We start from the raw sequence: 22,672 nt of genomic DNA, 5'->3' as shown, positions 1-22,672 counted from the left end.
ACCGCGGTGAGAGGGTTTAATGTGCTGCGACAGATAGAGCAGAACGACAATGAAGAGGTTAACCACACCTTTGAAAGCGGACATCTCTTCAGTAACCTCTTGACCAACTTTGTTGCGCATTAAGATGCGCCCGACAGAAGAGGAGTTGGATGATGAACCTTTTGCGCTCTCGTTGACAGACACTTTCCAGTGAGATTTTTTGCTGAGTCGTACCGCCAGAAAACAAGGACCTCCTATGTGTTTCAGAAATAATCCAACTCGGTGTTGGCTGAGCTGAGTCAGTTTAAACTTTGCTGGGGAATCTCCTTGAGGATTTGCAGCGTTCATCATGACGGTTCGTCTATCACGGATCCAGCTGGCCCTGTTCTTTATCTTGCTCTGTCCGGTCAATATCATCGGACTCTGGTGGTAAGTGTTCTCTATTTACCACGTGTTTTATGCTTCTCTGTGTCATCCCTGTCAGCCAGGGATTTAAATGATATCACCAGACTCAGTTTGATTTGATTTCTGCGCACAAACACGGGGTGTAATCATGTTTTCTATATTTACACACAGCACCATCACTCAGCATTAGCTTACCGGCTTTTCACCTAAATACTCACACACTGCTTCAGATTGTTCCCGGGCCATCCCGAGAGTCTGGTCCAAAGACAAGTATGATCATCCTAACTGAGCGAAATGTGCTCCGCAACCAAGGCTACAAGAGCAGGATGTGAAAGAAGAAATCGCACCATATAGAAAATCCATAAACAATGACTAAACAATCAGATAAATCATTAATGATACACACAAGTACCTTGTTTAAATGTAAATAGTAAATTTCTTTGAATGCATTTACAAGAAATTCAAACAATTATCGTTTATGTTTTTCTAGCATTGAATTAAATAATGCTAAATCCTTTATGTGCACCATTAACCAAGAATGAACTTGTGATTGATAAGCAAGGAATTCCCTGCAAACTGCCTGGACCCAAGAATAACACTGGAAAATTCACACCCACAAGTCACAGTTTGTCTTAATTAGACTGATTTTCCAGTGTAAAGACGTTCATTAAAGTGCATCTTTTGGAAGGGTGAGGTGTTCAGCCTGAAGTCAGACAGGCTGCTCATTGCCTGCAGTAATACATAGAGGAGAGAGGACAGGGAGATTGGTGGAGGTGGTGTTGATGGTGTGTGGGTTTGGGGGAGGGGGGGTGTCAGAATGAGGAATGTCAGGTGGCCCTCTGGGCATAGTGGATATGTCATCATAAAACAATCCACATAGGCTCAGCTTTGCAAGGTGTGTAGTAGTAGTAGTGTGTTGTAGTGTGACAGTTGGACAGACAGACAGCTTCTGCAGATCTGCTGATAATGTGGGTCTCTGTCTGTCTGTCTTTTTTGTGCTTTCATTGTCTTGTGTGCTGTGTCTCATTAGACAACATCCAGTGTTTCAGTCCTCTCTCTCTCTCTCTCTCTCTCTCTTTTCTCTCTCTCTCACTCACACACTTCTGCAAAGTAGCAGTGTTTGAATGTGATGCTTTGTGTTTTTTTTTTTTTTTTTTCAAGCGAATCCTCCCACTGTTCATTCACAGCCCAGTCAAGGTCAGTGTGGGATGTAGTGTCACAGAGGCTGTGTAAGTCTTCTGTATGTCCTTGTATGACTGGTAGATGGACTGGCAGCTTTAGAGGATGTGTCTCCACATCTGCTTAGGAGAGGGGCAGATAGCCTGGTTATTCTGCTGAGGCTCAGCTGGTTAACCTCTGTTCTGTCCCCCTCACTCCATCATCAAACCTGCACAGGATCTTTATTAAGCCAGACTCATGTTTTGTTCTTTTGCACATATTCTTCTTTTTATTTATGAAACAGTATTTTGATTGTGGCCCAAAAATGCTGTTGACCAGACAAACAGAACAGTCTACGCTGCAACTGATCAAATCACTATTTTGTAATCGCAAAGTTGCAACTAAATCAATATAAAAACTAGTTCACGACAAGAAGTGAACTGGGTGATCATTTCTATTCACTTTTTAAAATGGGAGATCATTGATTGGGCTAATTGTCCTCTTAACTTTACTGCCATACAATCACTAGACTGTTATGTCATAATTTTCCAAAACTTGTCTTTTCTGTCCTCACAGAAATACAAGGCTGTTGATTTCTGATTCACTCTGGAGCTTTTTGAAAAGCTGTAGTATGTGATATGAAAAATGTTAGGAATAGTGTGGGCAATGAGCAAAAATCGAGAGAAAAAGAAACATTTTTAAATGTATGTGGCTTAGTATAGGACATACTAAATCAGATTAGCCAGAGGGTGCAGATCTGTCACTGAGCTGTGCTTTGACCCAGCTGTGGGGGCAAAGAGAGAAAATCTGATCCCTAGAGGGATCAGTAATTTATTACACTGCCTTCAAACACTTGGATTACTTGGGCTAAATTAGGTAACATCCTGTTATGTAATGGATCTTAAACCAATTCAAATTAGAATCTAAGGTTTTAAAAATTGTATACACTAAATATGATATGAACCTTTATCATCGCACCATTATTAGCATATCTTCAAACACAGTTCCTAATCTGTGGTGTGGTCATATGCAAGACAGAAAAGAATTTAACAAGGAATAAAATACAAGTGAATGTTTGCCTCACACTCAGACCAACCTTTGCATATTAGACTTAATTCACAAGGAGAGCTTAACTTGTTTGAGAGAACAAAGCATTGCCTAAATTTTGCCCATTTCTATAATCTTTATGTCACCCTCTTATTGGCAGCACATTCTACAGGATTCAGGACATTTATTTTAAAGCTGCAGTGGATTAAGAGAATCAACTCTAAGAAATCATCTACTTCCACTGACATACATTGTCATCCTCTTTCACTTACTCACTTGTTCGCTTACACACTTGCTCACACTGACACGCGAGCGCATATTCATGCACTGACTCACACACACACTCAAATACATACAGTGCCCGACTGTGGTGCAGTTAGGGTGAAGCCACACCTGTGGGTTGCCCCCCAGTCTGCCAGGACAATGATGCTCTCTGTTGAAAGCTGCTGGACATACCATAGCACATCTCTCCTTCTCAGTCTCATGCTCGCTCCTCTTGAATGTCTCTATCTCTGTCTGTCTTTAGTCGTGCTTTTCTTTTGAAGGAAAATACCTATCGTATAGATTGGTTGTCGCTGAAGGAAGAGAGAGGGAGCTGCAGTGAGAGATGGAAAGTGGGAGAGATGAAATGCCGGGAGATAGCTGTCCTTTCAGAGCCTCTGCTGATTAGAGTGCTCTAATCATTTGGCCTGAGAGCACAGCTCAGAGACCCACAAGAGTGAGGAATGCCTTTGCTCTCTTATACTGGTTTTGACTGCAATGCTTAGCAGGGCCAACTTTGCTCTCTGAGTGTGTGTGTGTGTGTGTGTGTGTGTGTGTGTGTGTGTGTGTGTGTGTGGTGTGTTTGTCACAGCCCCAGTTTGGCGGACAGCCCGCCTGGAGCATGCCACAGGCCCACAGGTGCACACGCACTGAGTCTATGTGTGTGTGTGTGTTGAAGTTCTGTCCTTTGTGTATTTATGTGTATGTCAGTACAAATACATCTTGATCAGTGGATTCTGGTTAATCTGTTTAACATGCACCCAGAGATGTAAAAATGCACTCATTCACATACATACACACACAAACTGTAGAGTCAGAACCGCCATCATCACCAGAAGAGAGTTTCATTGTAACAGATCTTATCTTGTCCACTCCACTCCTAGTCTGAAAAGCTAGATGTCTAATCAGGACCAGGGAGATGGGTACAGATAAAGTTTAAATGACGATGTGGGTTTGGCATCAGGTAGAGAACCAAATTAAACATGTTTATGTGTACATGTGGGTTTGTTGACATTCATGCTACAGTATATGCCAGAACTATATATATACGGGGCAGAGAACAAAAATAGTCCAAGAAATGGTCAAATGTGTGTGTAACTAGAGGAGGTTGGCTGAAGCTGTGGTGAAATGTAAATCTAACATTGCGAGCTAACATGGCTTTAACGTTACCCTGCGTTGTTATGGGTCTGGATGCCCTGCAGAGTTCTGTGTAAAGAAGGAGCTGCTGTTTCCTGGAGGTTTGAGTTCTTTTCCTGGTCTTTCTTACTGTTAATGTAAAAAAAAAAAACATAGAAAAATTATCACAGCTGTCGGACTAGTTACCATTTTCATTTCCCATCAGAGAACACAAAAGATTTTGATAACATCTGTGGCCACTGACATTTTCATGAATGAGTTAGGTAGAATTTCCTTCAGTGGTTTAATCACACCCCACAATACCAGTGGAACTATACATCCTTTCAATGTCTGAGCACAGGGAAATCAATCATACCCTCACTCACAACATCCACTTTGATTACTGACAGACACCACTGACAAAGGCAGTAGCAGGAAGCATCTCTGTTTCAGCAGCTAACATACCACAGCTTGGCAGATGTGCTTGTTAATGTTATTTGTTAATTCATGTTAAGAACAGCATAAAACAAAGTGTATAGACCCTCTTTGCTTACCATAAATTACCGTAATGGAGCTATTCTGTGTTAAATTTGCTAGCACTCCACTCAGTTCCATGTGTGATAGTCTTTCAGTTCAGTTCAGATCTTTATTGTCCCTCAAGGGGAAAACTGATTTGCAATAGGTCAAAGAAGACATAGATGCAACATAACACACAAAAGGATATAGGACACTCACAACAGTAAAAACAACCATCAGGATAAAAAGAAGAAAATCTTTCTGTGCAAGCCTCAGTCTTCTCAGTCAGACCCCAGCCCTGGGTTATTAGCTGTGCTTTCCATATTATATATCTAGTCCTGAGCTCCATAAACCACAGAGTGCAGCCATGCACCTTTCACACGCCTCCTTGTCGTCTGCGTAGAACTCTTCTGACGGTTTCTATCTTTTGGCCATCAGTGCTGCTGGGTGTGTCACTGTACAATGGAACAAACTTTGGACGTTTTTCTATTGTGAAATTGGTTAAATAGTGCTGGCTTCCTGCTGGTCACAATTTATTGCTCCTGTTTAAATTGGGTGCATTACAAATTATGAGCGCTGAAAACTTTTTACTGCAGCAAATTTCGCTGTTCTCAACCCCTTGTTTTACATGACAAAAACAACATGACATGTTTGAAAGTGATCAACATGTCCCAGACTGCAGGGTCAGGAAAACAGAAAAGCTGTTGTTGATGGCACTCTGACCCTCTCACACTGTTCAGGCAGCAGAGCTGGCAGGGTGCTGAATTTGTTCCCATCCGTTTTCAGAATTAGTTTGGGACTGCAGAGAAATTTTACATGTGTTTTGATTTTCATCCTCATTTTCTCTATCACGTCTTTGTATCTCATTATGTCTCCTCCTTATCTCACATTGAACTCCCCCACACACACACACATAATTTTTTTCATCTCTCCCTCGCTGTCTCTATTTGACCCTTTTTCTTTTTCTCTCTCACTCTGGTGTTTCAGACTTGTGCTTGTCGTGACTGTCTTCATCTCCAGCATACTTGAGGGATTAAGGAGGGATGAAATTCACTCATTCGTGGGCGGAGTGAAAAAAACAAAAGAAGGCCCCGTACAGTACAGCACTTTATTTATGGTGCCGTGAGATCCTTAATGAAACCTGAGGTCGCTCTGAGCACCAATGTTTAATCTCTGTCTGACCCACCTCTGGGCCCAGAAAACACCAGAATAAGGCGTTTATTTCTAATATCATCATTTTCAGCCTGTTTTTTTCCACACTTGTCTGCAACAGTGCATTATGGAAAACTCCATCCAAAAAACTTTTTGAAACTAATGTAAAAACATATCACTGATTAGACGTTATTCACATTTTCCAAACAATATATGCATTCACAAGGTAAAGGTTTACTTCTGTATTGGCAGTTAATTTGTTGCAAGTGGTAACAGCGCTAACAGTTCTGCTATCAGTGCTTTTGATTTGGATAGTTTTGTTACTTTGTCTTGTTTTATCTCTCACTGTATGTCCACGTGTCTCTGTTTTGGGACCTTATCATTATGAAGAACTTTTCATCCGAGACAGTGTTTCCTTAAAGCCGCCCTGATAATATCAATGACTGCACATCCTTGTCTGCATTTTGCATTATCTCTTATCCACTCAGGAGCTGTACCACAAATGACAGACTGAGAAATAGTGGAACTTTGCATGTGAGGGATCTGATTGTGACTTTGAAATTCCCTCTCACAAGTGTGTGTGTGAGCCTTTATCCATGTGCAGGTCTGCACGGTAGTAAATACACCAGCTTAGGTAGATATGCATGTGTATATGCAAGATTGTGTGTGCAAACTGCATGTGCGTGCAAGTATGAACACAAACCATCCCATTAAATTATTTGAGCTTTAAGAGGGTCGCATTGATCTGCATATGATGCAGTAGAGTCGGTACACTTATTTAAGTAGCTTTACCCTCATTGAGGGTGACAGTGGACAACAACAGGAGACAAACAAGATATTTCCAGCAGGAATACAAATGTATACAGTTTACAGTTTTTATCCGCAGCAGCATTTCTAACTGACCAAAAAAGAATAGGGAGACGACATGAGACAAGTGACATTACTGAAGATCTGAATCTCTGCTGCTCTGTGAAAAAGAAGTAAAAAAGTAGACAACACTGCATGTGACTCTGATGTCTTCAGTAATGTTCCCTGTGTCCTCTGCAGACACATATATCTCTTTTTTAATACTTTTTTATTTCTCTGCTTGTCTTCACAACTGCAATGTGCATTTTTCGAAGTCTAAGGCGAATTATTCCCTTTTTTAACTCCACCTCGCAGCGATGCAGGCTTGAATATTTCACTCTCCAAACAAGGGCAAGAATGCTGGGCGCCTTCAGTCATCCCATTATCCAATTAATGCACCCCATTTTTGGGTATATCTCCAGCGATGCGCTTTTCCACCTGAGTTCACTTTCAGATTCACACCCACATTTCCATTCTCCTCATCATGCCCCGTTTCTAAATTTCTATCCAAGACAGGCCGACGCAGACTATCAGAACTGCCTTCTACTAGCATTGCGCGACGGTTCAGACAGTGTGAGGAAAATTATGTGAGGCTTCCCTTCTTGACTGTGGCTGTGTCCAGCAAATTAATCAATTAATTAATTGATCCAGCACAACATTTAAAGGATGTGCTTGTGGGTTTTTTGTGCAGTGCAAAAGAGAGTGTGGTGAATGAATGCCCGGGGAGAAATATTAGAAGCGAAGCAAAGCAACAGTAGTCCATCACAAAGTGCATAAGTACACACAAATTGCTATTTTACAATGACTGTTACATCTTCACTTCCACCAGATGCCGTCTTTCTGTATCTCTTTTATCAGTCCACTTTGCAGTATTTTCTTTTGTGATAAAGAAAAAAAAACCCTTAGGAAAGTTTCTTCACTCTGTCAATGCTGTCGAACTGTCTCTGTCTCACTTTCAGACTCATTTTCTCTCTCTGACAGCGACAAAGGACTCAGAACAAAACTCCATCTAGTACATTCACTAGTTTTACAACTCTACACCTCCCATTATAAAAACCAGGCTGGTTTTTGTGAGCTGCTGACAGAGCTGGCTTCTCAGAGCTGCCCCTGGCACATGCACATGCATAAGCACACTAACCGATACACACATACACACACGCACATGCATAGGCACAAACAACCTAATTGTCTTTCTCACATCCATAAAAAACTTGAACATACTGCATAGAAATACACTGGCATGCATGGACATCCGTATTTCTCTCTGTCTCTCTCTTTCACACACACACACACACACACACACTTCCTGATGGCAGTGGGTAGATAATAAGTGGTTGTAGAGTGGGAGTGTGTGTTGCTAAGTATTGTACATGTACCTGCTAATTAACACACACACAGACTGTCTGTATGATTTAATTATCTGTGTGACTGCCACACACATACACACTTAAAGAAAGGCACACGCACGCACAATGCACAGGCAGAGCACCTGTATTGAAAATACAGCATTGTTTCCATAGCAATATTGTCAATACACCCCCAATAATCATAGAAGGAATGCAACAGTAGCTGTTTCTGGCGTGTGGATACAGATGTGTGTGTGTGTATGTAGACAGTGTATGCATGCTTTGATGCAGTCATATATTTATGCTTATGTGCAAGTACATTTATTATTTTTTTACTATAATTTGCAGGTTTTCATATTATACACCATAAATTATGGCTGATTATGTGGGATTAAGTACATTTGCTCCTCCTTCTCGTCAGAGAAATTATTGGAATGCTTTACATAACTGAAATCCATTGTTCTGCCATTGTCATTCAGTACTGGTGGGTATTTGTTTGCATCTGGATCTTGCTTTCCATGTTGTTATTGGCTAAAAGGCTGACACTAGATTCCCAATAAATAATGTTTTCATTCATTCATGTGTTGACATGTTAGTCTGTCATATAAGTGCGTGCAAGGATGAACGTGAATGCATGTGTGTGTCTGTGCAAATGTCTTGCTTGGTATCAGACCGCCAGGAGAGGGGATGGGCAGAGTGTTTGTTCTGCTTCTTAAAACAAACTCTCGAAGCAGATGAATGATATCAGGCAGTGCAGTTAACAGGCACAGGGCTGAATGAAAACCTATGAGGTAGTCTTTTGCTCACTCTCTCTCGCACTCTCTATGTCATGCCTTCTGACTCCTATTTCATGGGAAAACTTTAAGTTATGGGTCACATCTGCTGCAATTCAGGGACTAGAAACCAACTGTGGAGAGGAGGAAAGAGAGAGATGGAGTAAATGAAAGCGGTGGTGAGAGAGAAGGAGTAGAATGTACAGGCTGATTGCAAATGCAAAAAAGATAAGAATAGAAATAAAGTCATCTTATAAACCCCTCCCTCCCATAATGCCACTGAAGTGGCCACAGAGGCTGGCATTGCATCAGAGTGGTAGAAGCAAGCCCCTCTGTCCCATTAAGAGTTAGAATAAACTGTTTATCTATATTATATAAACTCAATCTGTCAAAGCTATTGAGGAGGTCCACAGTGTGTATACATCAAATACAAGATATGTGTATATATATTTAAAATATTTGAACCACATGAGGCACGCTTGATTTATCTTGCTAAACATTTAAATATTTCTTTTTATTTCTTCTTCTCTGTAATATAATATGTACACTTTTCATTTGGATGGTTTTAATCTGGGAAGTTCTTAAGGAGGGCTAATTTGAGGAGAATGTGTGGTTTAAGCAGTGAAGTTCTTAACTGCTACACAAATCTCCAGAGAAGTTGTATCATCTGGAAATCTAGAAAGTCTGCCCTCTGGTTTACCAAAATCAACTTAGCATTAAGATCAACTGTAAACGGCCTGTCTGTTAAGAGACTTCCAACTGTGTGACTTCCAAGTTTGTGAGGACCACACACTTCTTCCAAGTGCAGGCCAATAGCAAAATACAGACTGTGAATGTGATGTCAGAAGATGCCTCTGGGAAACTCTGTGCTTTCTTGTCTCCCACGTGCCTGTTCAAGAGGCACATTGTCGCCACGGCTGAGATGTGGTGGGTAGAGCTGGCAGGCTTAGTAGCCACAGGAAAAAAAACTTAGTTTGCATTTGGTTTGTGGCTGCTGATGAGTGCAGCCACATTGTGTACTGTGTGATTAAGTTAACAGGTGTTACTCAACGAAATGAGCATGGTTAACCTTCTGTTGTTGTCATGTCACTCTGAGATTGTTCTCCTCTCTGACACTGGACACTGTTTAAACTCTTGTAGGGCAGTGGGCAGTCCGCTGGTGATGGATCCCAACAGTATCTGCAGAAAGGCGAAGCGTCTGGCGGGGAAGCAGGCTGAGCTGTGCCAGACTCAGCCGGAGATTGTCAGTGAGGTGGCCAAAGGAGCCAGGCTGGGCGTCAGGGAGTGCCAGTATCAGTTCAGGTACCGCCGGTGGAACTGCACCAGCCACAACAAGTACTTTGGCAAAATACTCCAGCAAGGTGAGTAGGGGAGGAATAAATCTGTGCAGTTTTGCTTTGTGTCTCTCTTTTTCCTGTCTGTCCTTCACCCATAATATCCAATTTGGTGTGACATTTATACCCACTTGAGAAATAATGCGCTCATTTGCCTCTTGCAGAAGATTAGATGAGAATTTCAATACCACTCATTCATCTGTCGATTCAGTATCAAAGCTGGAGCCAGCACCCTCTTAGCTAGTTTAGTTTGAATACTGAAAACTGTGGGCAGTCCGAAAGGTAATAAAATTCTCTTGCCAGCACTTCTAAGACTCACTAATTAGCATGTTATTTCTCATTTGTTTAATCTGTACAAAAACAGAAGATGAAATATGATCATTTGTGGTGTTACAGAGATTTATGTGTGAGACTGTTTCTATGATGGGTATTGTGACTTCCTGGGGTCACCACAATATGTATGTGGCACAATGTGTCATCTCCTGGCACTGTAGCATAAATTAGACTAGGTAATGCTGACCTTCTCATTTAGTTCTGAGCAAGAAAGCAAATTAGTGTATTTCCCAGAATGCCTAACTATTCCTTTAACACAGGCTGAAACATATTCATTTTTACAAGGTAGGTGCTGACTACATAAGTGTAAGCTTCAACCAGATTCCATTAAACAAGTCCTATCAGTTGTTTGTGGATTTAGTCAAGTTAAAAAGTGAAAACACTGACCATTAACCATTTCAGACGTATGGCCGATGGAGGAGAAATAAATTCTCCTAATCGTCTTAGCTCTCTCCATCAGTCCTTCCAAAAGCTTTTCATAGGATCCTTGGTACTTGCATTAAAAAAAAACATTGTCATGTCCCATTTTTCATCTGTTAGTGTCTGAATCTGAACCCATGACCTCATGACCACAGCCAACGGCCTTACATCAACTTGAGGTCAGATCCCTGTCTGATGGCAGCACAACAGACAAGGGCAGCTGTTGTATTTCAGACCAGACGTATTCACACTTGACTGACTCTCCTCTTCATCAGATTGGGCACGCTTGAAATGATCAGCTAAGATTGCCTTTTCTCTGAACATCTCTCTAAAGATCTCTTGACTTCTTCCTCCAGCTCTTTGAAGTCTGTAATATAACTGATGTTGGGTCAGTGCTGGGTCTTTTGCAATTACTGTGTTGGTTTTCCTCTTGTATGATTAGATTCATAGAGAACTGCCTGTCTCTTTTTGACTAGTACTACAGAGGACCTTTATCTGTGTGTTTAGTCAATAAACAGGCAATAAGTAATTTTTATATACAATAAAGTATGTGACAAACATATTATTAAATCCATTTTTGGTCAAGCCAAGTGATTTTATATGCTAAAATGTAACAATAAAGACTGAACTGTAATTTTCAATCTAAGTCTAAAGAAATGTCAGGAAGTAAAACACTCTTAAAATTATGTATCTTGCATTGGAAAGAAAAACGTGACAGTTGGAATACATACATGTTTGAGTTTTTCAAACATATCGTTGCGGAGCTGTTGCATTCAGCGTCAAGGTGTTGAAAAATATGACTTTTTAAATTAATCAGAAATGGCTAAAATAGTAATTAGATGTGTCAAAAAAAGTTTTGCTGGTCATGGCAATCAAAATAGAAGACCCGAGTCAGAACTTTGCATTTCTACAGTCATTGTGTAACTTTAGGAGAAGTATGTAAACATTTGTGAAGTTGAAGTTTTATTAAAGAAGCACCTTTTGTCTATCCTGTTGCTTAAAATGCAGGTTTTCAAATGTAGTTGTGTTATATGGTGTAGTAAGGAAATTCATACCAAAATTTTGATTTCAGGTTTTATGTAATTGGCACTACTTTAGTAAAAAATTACTAAGCTAATGAGCAGGATGCCACTCTGGAGTGTTCTGCAGAAATGCTCTGAAAGCTTGAACCATACAGTTCAATAATGGCATGTGCCACATTAGAAGACATCAGCTATCCACATGAGCATAATTTGGCTTCATGCCATCAGAAAATTTGACATTTAGTAACTCACGTAGCTGACTATGGTTAAATGTATATGGTAACCGTGGTTAAAAAGCATACTGTTTTGACTGTTATGTTGTTTGAATTTGTGACACCTCTAGTGTTGCCAGCGTCTCTGACACAGAAAGAAAGGAGAAAAAAGAATGAAGACAGAAAGATGGATTAAGAAATAGAGAAAGAGGAAGAGAGAGGGAGAGAGGGCAAGAATCTACCAGTAGAAGACAGACTAGCAATTAATCATAAATTCCTGCCTGTCTATAAGGGAGGCCAAAGTGCTCCACTGTTTTGAAGTCTTTGTCCTCAATTACCTGGATCTGCTCTTAATGGCTGTTTGTCATGAGCTAGTACCAGTAAACGTCAAAATAAAAGTGCCTTTGTATTTAATGCTCTCTCTCTCTAAGTGGTTTACTTAACCTCATTGGCCTCTGTTTAGAGTTTTATGTGATAACACACTCCTTCAAATCATTCTGATGACACAAGTTTTTCTTTGTGGAACAATGAGACAGTCCTGATGAAAACAGGTGTGGAGGTCTGTGATAGCTTTCAGTCCATTCATCTCTGTGTCCATGCATGACAGTGTTTTTGTTTCCTTCATTTCTGATACAGCCAGTTATTATTATTTTTTCATTTAAACAAACATGTTTGCTTTAGCTGTAGAATACGCTCCTGTCTCAGCCACAGGTGAAGGTGTGTGTGTGTGTGTGTGTGTGGGTGGGTGGTGGGTGGGGGGTTTCCAGTTGAAGCTCAACTCCCCAAATAATCTAATTAGCAAATAGTCAAAATGCCGTACTTTAAATACACTGCATGTTACTGATGATAAACCAAGTAAATTGGTTTGTTTTTGCAGAACCCTCAGACAAAGGATATTTCATTGTGTGGTTATACACCAACACACACCTCCAGTCCAAACTGTACAGTGAAAACAAAGCCACAGGGTGTTTGGGTCTGGAGCGTAACCAGCCAACCTGGCTGAACCATCTTTCTTTCTGTCTCCACTCTACAAAAACATCTCCAGGCTATCGGCACCCATTATTCAAATATAAACCTTTCTGCACTTGTGTTGCGTTTGTGTGTTCATTAGTTAATCTTCCTCTGTAGCATGGATGCTGTATGTCAACATGTGTGTCTTATAATGTTTTGGATGATGAACACGATAATTGGTACATTAGATATGCAGCTGCATGGACACTGAATAACAAACACACAGATATTAAATGTGGCATGGTGCAAATGTTTACTTTTTGACTGAAGACTGAAAATGTGAGGTGTGGAAATATGCGTGTGTGTGTGCGTGCGTGTTTGTATAATAGGGGTTTTAGGTGATTTCACAACTTTACTGGAACACGGCCATTTCACACGTTTATTGCGAAAAGTGTGAATGAATGAACATGTCGACACATGAGCAACAACTTATTTTGCGTCAGAATCAAAACGTTCTTTCTTCTGGACATGAACCTTTCTCGTAGTTAGCTCCAAAACAAGGTTGAATTTCTGGTTTCTCGTCATTAATTGGTGGTTATTATCCTCTGTTCCTTGATCTCTGCTGTGTTTAAATAACACACAGACCCTGGAGCATACAGTGATGCTGGTAATCACATAAGGGATGCTGCGGCATTTCTTTGAAAGTCCTGATACATTGTTGTGTGGAATACTGCACTGCTGTAGAATAAATAAAGACTCTTGCTCTGGGCTGTGCAACCGTTGCACATTAATTAAACCAGAATTTTCTCATTAATGATCTACACAGGTAGACACACAGGTGAAGAGACATGTATACACATGTTTACACCTTTGCACACTTTGTGTTTTCTTGTGGCCTATTTAACTGGTAGTTAAAGGCAGTGAGTAGAAGTACTCTACTGTAGGTTTGGCAGACAGTGTGAAGCAGAGATTCCCCCTGACCTGATAATGAAAACACTCTTCAAGGTTTGACTTGTGTGATTTTGTGTCACAAATCTGGCAAGTACACTGAGAGCATCATACATAAAATGCTGATTGGGTCTAAATAAATTGACTGTGTGCTAGCTTCCAGACCTGTGCATTGCTTTGATTATGGTCCTGTTTGTTATCAATCAGAAATAGTTAATCAAAGATTTAACAAGCATGAGCACATACCAGGATGGCACAGTGATTGGCCCCTTGTCTCGCTGCCCACATTTAGAGATGTGGAGGTTGTTGAGGTTTCTGAACCCAATCCAAAATAGACCAGCTGAAAACCTACCCAAACCTAATGTGCATTAATTACATGTGATTAGAAAGGGGCCTGAAAACAGCCAGTCATGATGCACCACCTGATCAGAGAATGGGATACACTCAGATCCGCTTGTGTATAAGACATTTTATCACACAGAGCTAAGATGTGTGGTTGGACCCTACCCAACCTGAATATACAGTATATACTTTGGACCTGACCAGATTCTGCTGCTAGCCACCAAGTGGACCCATGACTGTAGTGAAAAGGGGTCTTTCTGGGTGCATGTTCTCTCTGTTAGATGAGAAGACAGATAATGTATTATTTCACTGATGAATCAGAATCAGTCCAAATATTGTGGTCTTTGGGTTTTTAGTTATTTCCATGCACCTGAGGTTGTATTAGTAGGTCCCAACCTGTCCTCTACCTCAGCCACTCTCTGGCAGACTAGATCCTGCAGGATGTGTTGCAGCCTTCCACAGCTCACAGAGCAACTCCTGATCTTTGTGCATTGGGAAAAATATCTTTGGATGTGATCATCAGTCAGGGCAGGTGTCACCAAACCCACCAAAACAGATCTTCCACAGAATAAACACTTGAGTCTACGAGAAAACATAATGTATTTTTAACTTCTGTTTATATAGACTGCAAGGTCATAGTCTCAGATGTAACGTATCAGATTTAATGTACAGACGTACCAGTACCAGTGTCTTGGACTAAAAGTCAGAGTATTAAAAGAATATGTGCTAATTCCTGCAGAAGGGCCTTCTGGAATTAGAAGCAGACGTAGACAGGCCCAGACACCCGCCATGGCAGGGAATTTGTTTGGAATTCATGTCTCCGAGGAAAATATGAAACAGGGTGCCTCAAATCATCAGATTTTTGATAGCTTCTTTTAGGCATAACAATACTTTTCTCTCTGTATTCTCTCTCTCTAACCCGTTGTTCTATCATTTTCATTTCTACTTGCTGTCTGTTGTCCACATTTAGTGGACTCATACTTTGCTCCAAGTCATTGACACCTTTTGGAACCTTTTGTTTTTAAATCAGGAAAAAAGTAATAGGACAAACACTTTTTTGCCAAAAAGAAACATATGTCAAAATGACGTGCCTCATGCAGGCTTTCTGTACTAAATTCCGTGTTTCACCAGTGCATCTGAGGACATCAGGACAGGCTCCCAGCTTGTTTGGATACAGCTAGTGTTACTATCACCATATTGTTCTAATAATGAGTTGTGTGCTGATGTTTTACACACGTGTCTCTAAATAAACCCAGGGATGTTTTGGAGATGACACATCTTAATTTGACTATGTTGCTGCTCCTGAAACTCTCTTTTCTGCTGAGCAGCAGGAACAGTAAGGTGTGGTCTATCTGAGCTGTAACAAGGGCATGCAGCACACACACACACTCACACACACAGTTGCAGAAATACTCTTTATGTACTGCCATGCACAAGCCACACACGGTTCAACCTGGTTCATGTTTAGGTCTGGCTACCCAAACAAACATGAACCATAGATCAAAAAAAAAAAAAAAACCATTAGACAAACGGACTATTTGTGAAATTACATAAATGCTTTAAATCTACTTAAAATAATACTTTTCACATACATACATATTGTCACACATGCACACAAACACACTAATTTGCCTGCATTTGAGACCTCTCTGGGTGTTGGGGTGTACAGCTGGTATTGATATCTCGGCGTGCTGGGGTGTGCAGGTTTCGTCGCACGCCATCCATTCTGTGTGTGTGTGTGTATGTGTGTGTGTGTGTTACCATTCCTAATGAATCCCATTCACTGAATCATGCGATATGGAGTTGGCAATGTTGATGGTGGTGACTGCACGCTCACTGCCTTCCAGCTCTGAGAAATAAAAGTCCTCTGCTTAGTCTCCACACACACATCCAGTGTCTGAATGTGGCTAATCCCCCTCCTCTTGTTGTTCTCTCATTCACTCCTGCTGAAGACAAATCTCTAAACAGGACACATACAATGCATGTGCTTTTTTTAAAAAAAAAAAAAAAAAACTCAGTAATTTCCTGGGAACTGTAGTTTTTAGCAAGCCAAATAATCTTTGTGTCTTTAATACTTTTTGGACAAAAACTGAGCTCTATGGCATAGAGGAATGAGATATGGCTTTGGGTTAAATGAAATGCCACTAACTAAATACAGAAGCTTAAAAAGATTTGAACGTCCTGGAAGGTTTTAGATTTGTCCCAGATCAACTGTTTTAAAGATTCTCCTTCAATTCTAGTGGAAACAGTCTGAAACAGTTTTATTCATAACAACAGCAAAATAGACCAATTTAAATGTCACTGTCAATAGTGTACAGAAAAAGACAATGAATGACATATTTAGGAGCATTCTCTTATTTCAAACCACTAGGTCGAGCGAATGACAATAGCTGTAATAACTGAGGATAAAGATGTGTTGAACCAAGGGTGAAAATGATGCTGAAGCCACCGGCGAGGACAGACGATCAATTTGCAGTTGTGGTTGGACATGCCTTGGGCCAGGAGTGTTAAGCTCTGCACCCAAAATAAACCAGCAGCTGTGGTGTGTATGAGTGTATGACTGCATGTATATGTGTGCATGAGAGAGAGAGAGAGCCACCCTCTCAGCACTACAAATCCAGTGACGCTTGAGATTGTAGTAATGGACCAGGACTGAGACAAAGGTGCTTTTATCTTGTTCCATGTAGCTGAGATATTGACTGACTGGATGGAGGGACAGATGCCTGGATGAATGGATGGATGGAAACTAGCATCTTGCACTTGTAGAGCTCTCTTTTTCCTAGTTGTTATCATGTGATTGATTGTGGAGGACATTTGTTGATCAAATGCAGTGACTTCCATATGTCAATGAAAAAATCAGCAGATGACTGAATGTGATGTGGTGTAATGATGAAATGTTGAATGAAAATGTTGAGAGTTTTCAAGTTTTCACGCTGTGTAAACTTTGAATTAGTGCTTTTATCATTGACACTGGCCTGTTTAAATTTACATTATGAATAATTCCTTTAAATAAAGATTTCTCTTTGTGTCATTTGATATCAGCATATCACTTAAATAACCCTGCTTCTGCATTTTGGAGACTTTGTGTGCAAGCCAAACTTCAACAAACTAAACCCCCTCTTTTGCTTGTCTCATTTACTTTAGATATTCGGGAGACAGCATTTGTTTATGCCATCACAGCAGCTGGGGTGACGCATGCTGTGACCCAGGCCTGCAGTATGGGAGATCTCCTGCAGTGTGGCTGTGAGGCCACCAGGAACAGAGCACCTCCAAGGCCGCCTTCATCTTCCTCCTCTGGGGATGGAGTCAAGTGGGAGTGGGGGGGCTGTGGAGATGATGTGGAGTTTGGTTATGAAAAGTCAAAACAGTTCATGGATGCCAAGAGGAGAAGAGGAAAGAGCGACATCAGGACGCTCATCGACCTGCACAACAATGAGGCTGGGCGGCTGGTAAGGAATAGTTTCATAATAAATGCCAGTTTCCTATATTAATATTCTGAATGTGTAGAATTAGGAATAAACTGACCTCAACATTTATGCACTTCGTACTACTGTCACGCCTGTGGTTAACACAGGTCTGATGTTTCACCACACTCCGTAGCAAAGGTGCTGCTTGTCCTGTGGAATATTCTACATTCCATGAACATGCGAAAAGAGAAAGACATCGCTCCCAGGCATATTTGTGTAGTGCCGTAAGCTGATATTCTGACAAGAATCGGGTTTCTGAAACACAAAAACAAGAACGTGCCACACATTTTGTTTTCAAGCCTCCGAGGCAGATAGCTTCTAACATTTCCACAGCCCCTGTAGAAGTTTAAAGTTCCTCTTTGTTGCTTGCATGAACACAGAATGAATTATGGCCACGACGAGTTAACGTGCTACCGAAAGAACGGAGATGAAGTAACAACTTTTCAGACAAGTTAGATTATTTCAATTTATAGTGTAGCTCAGAAAAATATCCAAGATGACTTAACTTTTACCTGTCAGTGTTGTTGATGTCAGTCTGTTACACCCACCTGCAGAAATGTTGACACATTTACAAGCAAAACAAAGTTTATGAAGTTCATTTTTGTTGGGGTCAAAGACAGGTAGAGTGGAAGAGAGGAGAGTATTGGAGGATTTGCGATGTAGTCCATGCATGCAATGTGTTCTTGTATGCACATTTTGCAAGTATGTGTGTGTGTGTTCTATGGACAGGTGAGTGTTTTTGTGTGTGTGTGTGTGTGTGTGGGTATGTGATGGGTTAATTATGTGCAGTATAAGTGAATGATCTGTTGTCAAGGCTTGTTAGATGTAGGAAGGCCAGAGGCAACGTGGAGGGAGAGGGGGGTTGTGGAGTTAAATTCCTTCTGAATAGCGTCTACTTTTATCTTACCTATCTATCAGTGTGTGTTTGAGTGTGTGCATGTGCATGTGATCCGATGGCTTTCCCTGTGATATATCATGAAAATATCATAATAAATTACTTTGTTGGAGAACTTGACATTTGTCTAAAGCAGTTCTGCTTCATTTCAGGGTACAAGTTCGTTTGTCCATTTTTTCTGTTTGATCAATCATCTCTTTCTCCATTTTTTTGACCTGTTTCTTCACCTCTCTCCTCTGCCCCACCACCCATAACCTTAAACCCACACTTCCTTCCAGGCAGTGAAGCTCTACATGCGGACAGAGTGCAAATGCCACGGACTGTCGGGCTCGTGCACCTTGCGCACGTGCTGGAAAAAGATGCCTCATTTCCGCGAGGTGGGAGACCGTCTGCTGGAGCGCTTCAACGGCGCTTCCAAGGTGATGGGCGGCAACGACGGCAAGACCCTGATCCCTGTCGGCCAGAACATAAAGCCACCAGATAAGCAGGATCTGATCTACTCAGACGAGTCACCCGATTTCTGCCTCGCAAATCGGAAAACAGGTTCACTGGGGACACGGGGTCGCATGTGCAACAGCACAGCCATGGACATCAGCGGCTGTGATCTGCTCTGCTGCGAGCGTGGCTACCGGGAGGAAACGGTGGTGTTTGAGGAGAACTGTCTGTGTCGTTTCCACTGGTGTTGTGTGGTCCAGTGCAAGAAGTGCTTGGTCCGAAAAGAGCTTAGTCTCTGTCACTGATGAACTGAGGTTGAGAGTAGTCAGAATGACATGGTTAATTAAAAATTACTTCTGTTACTTTTTGAGGTGTTTGCTTTAGTTTGGACAGTGTGAAAGAAGGAAAGGGTTTGGACTTTCCTGGTGATCCTTTTGCACCAGTTGCAATCAGACAGTGCTCCCAAAATTTAATTGCAAATTGCGTTTGACTTAGAGAAAGACATGAAGTGCTGGCCAAAGGTTCGAAAGGTGCAGAAAGTAAATACAGCCACATGGAACCAATGGAAAGAGGGACTAAAAGAAGCAAAATAAGTGTTTCTTTTCTGAACTACCTATTTTTCATTTCTTTATGAAAAAGGACCAAAGAATGTGAAAATTTGTGTTTTCCATCTAAAGAAACAGTCCAGTCTCACAGCAGTTTGTGAAATAGTCACAAATTGTAATCGATCAGTGTCATCTCATGAGAGTAACATATCGAGTTGTAGGGACTACAGCATTATAAAACTTTTATGGTTATGTTTAGGCACTCAGAGCACTTAATGTTAGTGAAAGATCATGTTCTGGTTTCACAGTGACTTCAGACACTGTGTTTATCAAACTTAACCAAGACAGCCATCGTTCTCTAACCTTCAGCAAAGTGCTTTTGCTGCCTAAACCTAACCACAGACAGGACTCTGGATACAGACCCTGGTCTTTGGTCACTTATACACCTACCATCCACCCCAATGCCCTCCTTGCAAGTCTGCTGCTGTTAATTAACGTCATTGATTCACGTCTTCATTTAAGATACACTATTTTGAAAGTCATGCTTGAGTGTCCCAAAAAAAAAAGATAATTTGTGTCCATGTTCACAAACAAATAGATTAAATTGAGTGATTACTTCACAAACTGCAATGAGAGGGAATAGAATGAGTTGAATAGAAAGAGGAGGATCTATGCTTGGAGGACCAGCTAACACAGTTTGTTAGCATCGCCTCCCTCCACTACCAGTTCAGTGACAGAGCGTGGTGTTGATCTCAAACCAAAGAGTTTTAGGCATCAACATGTATTGATGCAAATAATTTTGTTAACTATTTTCCTTTATTGCATGAACTGGCCACAGTGAAGATTATGAAGCCTTTTAGGTCTCTGAAATGTTTTTTCTTGTACTATCTGGTATTAAAAGTCCTTCAGAGACTGCTCTCTATCTGCAGTATGCTGTAGCATCACAGAAAAATGATGGATCATAAAATTATGATTGTTACTGAACAGTGTAACAGTGTAGTTGTATGTTCTAGTTCTTGTGCGCCAAGAATCACAGCATCTTTGTATTATACCATCCCAAAATCTTGCAAGTTAGCCAGTTAGCCTGTCATGGAACAAGCACACCAAATACAAAACGATGCTGGTCTTGACTTTTTTTTTTTTTCTGCTAGTGTGTCAAAAAATTACAAAAAAGGGAAATGGTATCATATTTGAAGAATGCTGTCAACACCATGGTTTGTAGGTGTGGACTTGGCCTGCCAGCAAAGACTGTTATTTATATAAAGATATGATGACAAGACTACTCACTTCCATCTCTCTCAGAAGCACTTTGGATGCGACGGCTGCCGTGGACTTCCTCAGTAGTTTGGCAATAAGACCTTTTGGGGTTGGCTGTTTCTTGTAAACCAAAAGAGAAACCTTTATTTACATGGCATTGTTTGGTATAAAGAAAAATGTATATGATGTACTTTGTTTATCTGTTATGATATACAGGGCTAATGTAATAATGCACTTTGGATGTTAGCTTTTATTTGATACTGTATGTGCATATGTTTGTGTCCATGTGTGAGATTGAAAGTACGTGTGACTATGTGTTTGTGCAGGTTGGCCAGTTATCATCATATCCATTCAGCAGACAGTACCTTCTATATATCTTTAAGTTGCTGTCTGATGTTAAACTGCATTGTATTGGTTATAAGAAGCACACAGCTCTTTGACTCTCTGTCTCTGCGTGAGGCAGACAAGACCTTTTATTTGTTGTTCATTTTCAGGGGAAGTATGTTTCCCATAAACCTATCATGTCATCTCATTTACACTTCAATTTTATTACCAGACAATGTACAGTGAGCATACTGAACTATAGTACTACATTGCTTCAACCTGCTGTCTGTGTTTGAGTGAGTGTTTAGGTAAGATCGTGTTTTACCCTTGAGGATTCAGAATCATCTCGTTTTGATCTCACAGTTGGATGCGTATCATCATTCAGATCTACCTGATGTTCCCAAAGTGACCTTGTTAAGTTTTTGCAGGGCCAAATGAAATGACCACCCTCATCACTGACCGCAACTGTTAAAATTAGCAGTCGCTTTGTCATCTTGTTACTGTACATTTATTGACTATAGTCATTTTATTTTTGACACAGTGATACACAACATTTCATTTCATCTTCACACATATTTTTAGACAAATGCCACGTACATTTGTATGAAAAATGCCCCAAAGTTTCACATTTTGCAGTTAGGACATGCACAGCAATAAGATTAAAGATACACCAGTCACACACACTGATGAACAGGATGAATAGGGTTTTATCATGGCTGGTGTGGCAAAACAGTAAATTTTTGTATAAGGTAATCTCCCGTGACCAGCTTCTCAGTTTGTTATCATCACTACAGCTTTCATCTTAATGACACAAGGCCTGGGTGATGTTACAGTTCATGATCCTAAGCAGTTGTGTTGCTATAACTTCTGCACCTCTGCTTGAATAAAAGTAGAATAGTTGCACAACACAACACAATGTCAAATTTCACAATCCTCCATGATTTTATGTACTTCTCTTTTTCTGATCTGACCAGTAATGTGAACCTAGAACCATTTTAATATCTTCACGTGTTAAATGAAGCACATGCCGAGTCCTTCCAGTTTTTGAACATTATTATTGGTTTGGTTGGAAAGAACAGAATATGGTAAATGGAAGAAGGCCGTAAAGGCATTGTATAGAAATGTGGTAATAGTGACAAAAAGCAGAAATCAATGACAGTTACATTATTCAACTCATTTTGTAGAGAAAATGTTACAGAATTCATCCATTGTCATTTATTTCAATGGAGTTTGTGATATCTTGCTTTAGATTCCATCCTGCTCTTCACTGTTGTATTCTACAGAAAACATTTCATATCTGGATGTTCCACTGCAATTTCATTAAACCTAAATGTTGAAAGTGACCACTGTTTATGACTCACATTCAAAACAGTATTCCGGTAAAAAGTAAAACATTCATGTCTTTATTTAATCTAATCTTTCCATGTGCAGGACCCGACTACTAAATACTATAACCTGCAAGGAGGAGCAGAGATTTCAACCTGTTGAAATGTATACTTTAAATGTATACTTTCCCTCTGGAGCTGTGAGTATTACATGCTTTATTTTAACACAGGCACGGGGTCAAGTTAGGTTTTGACTTCAGGGA

At 40.6% G+C, this 22,672-nt stretch overlaps 1 protein-coding gene and 1 long non-coding RNA gene across 2 annotated transcripts in view; both read left to right on the top strand.

The window, feature by feature from the left end:
- The window catches only part of LOC127142384 (uncharacterized), a 90,348-nt gene that overhangs the window by 10,411 nt on the left and 57,265 nt on the right, over window positions 1-22,672 (top strand). The gene's annotated exons all lie outside the window — the stretch shown is intronic.
- wnt6b (wingless-type MMTV integration site family, member 6b) lies at window positions 262-22,427 on the top strand. Its single transcript, XM_018704812.2, has 4 exons — window positions 262-408; window positions 9,740-9,960; window positions 17,306-17,610; window positions 18,802-22,427. The coding sequence occupies exons 1-4, from the start codon at window positions 329-331 to the stop codon at window positions 19,261-19,263; spliced, it is 1,068 nt and encodes a 355-aa protein (XP_018560328.1). The 5' UTR covers window positions 262-328; the 3' UTR covers window positions 19,264-22,427.

Source organism: Lates calcarifer, linkage group LG1 (assembly GCF_001640805.2).
Source record: "Lates calcarifer isolate ASB-BC8 linkage group LG1, TLL_Latcal_v3, whole genome shotgun sequence".
Lineage (NCBI taxonomy): Eukaryota > Metazoa > Chordata > Actinopteri > Centropomidae > Lates > Lates calcarifer.
This window is presented reverse-complemented; position numbering and strand designations above follow the sequence as displayed.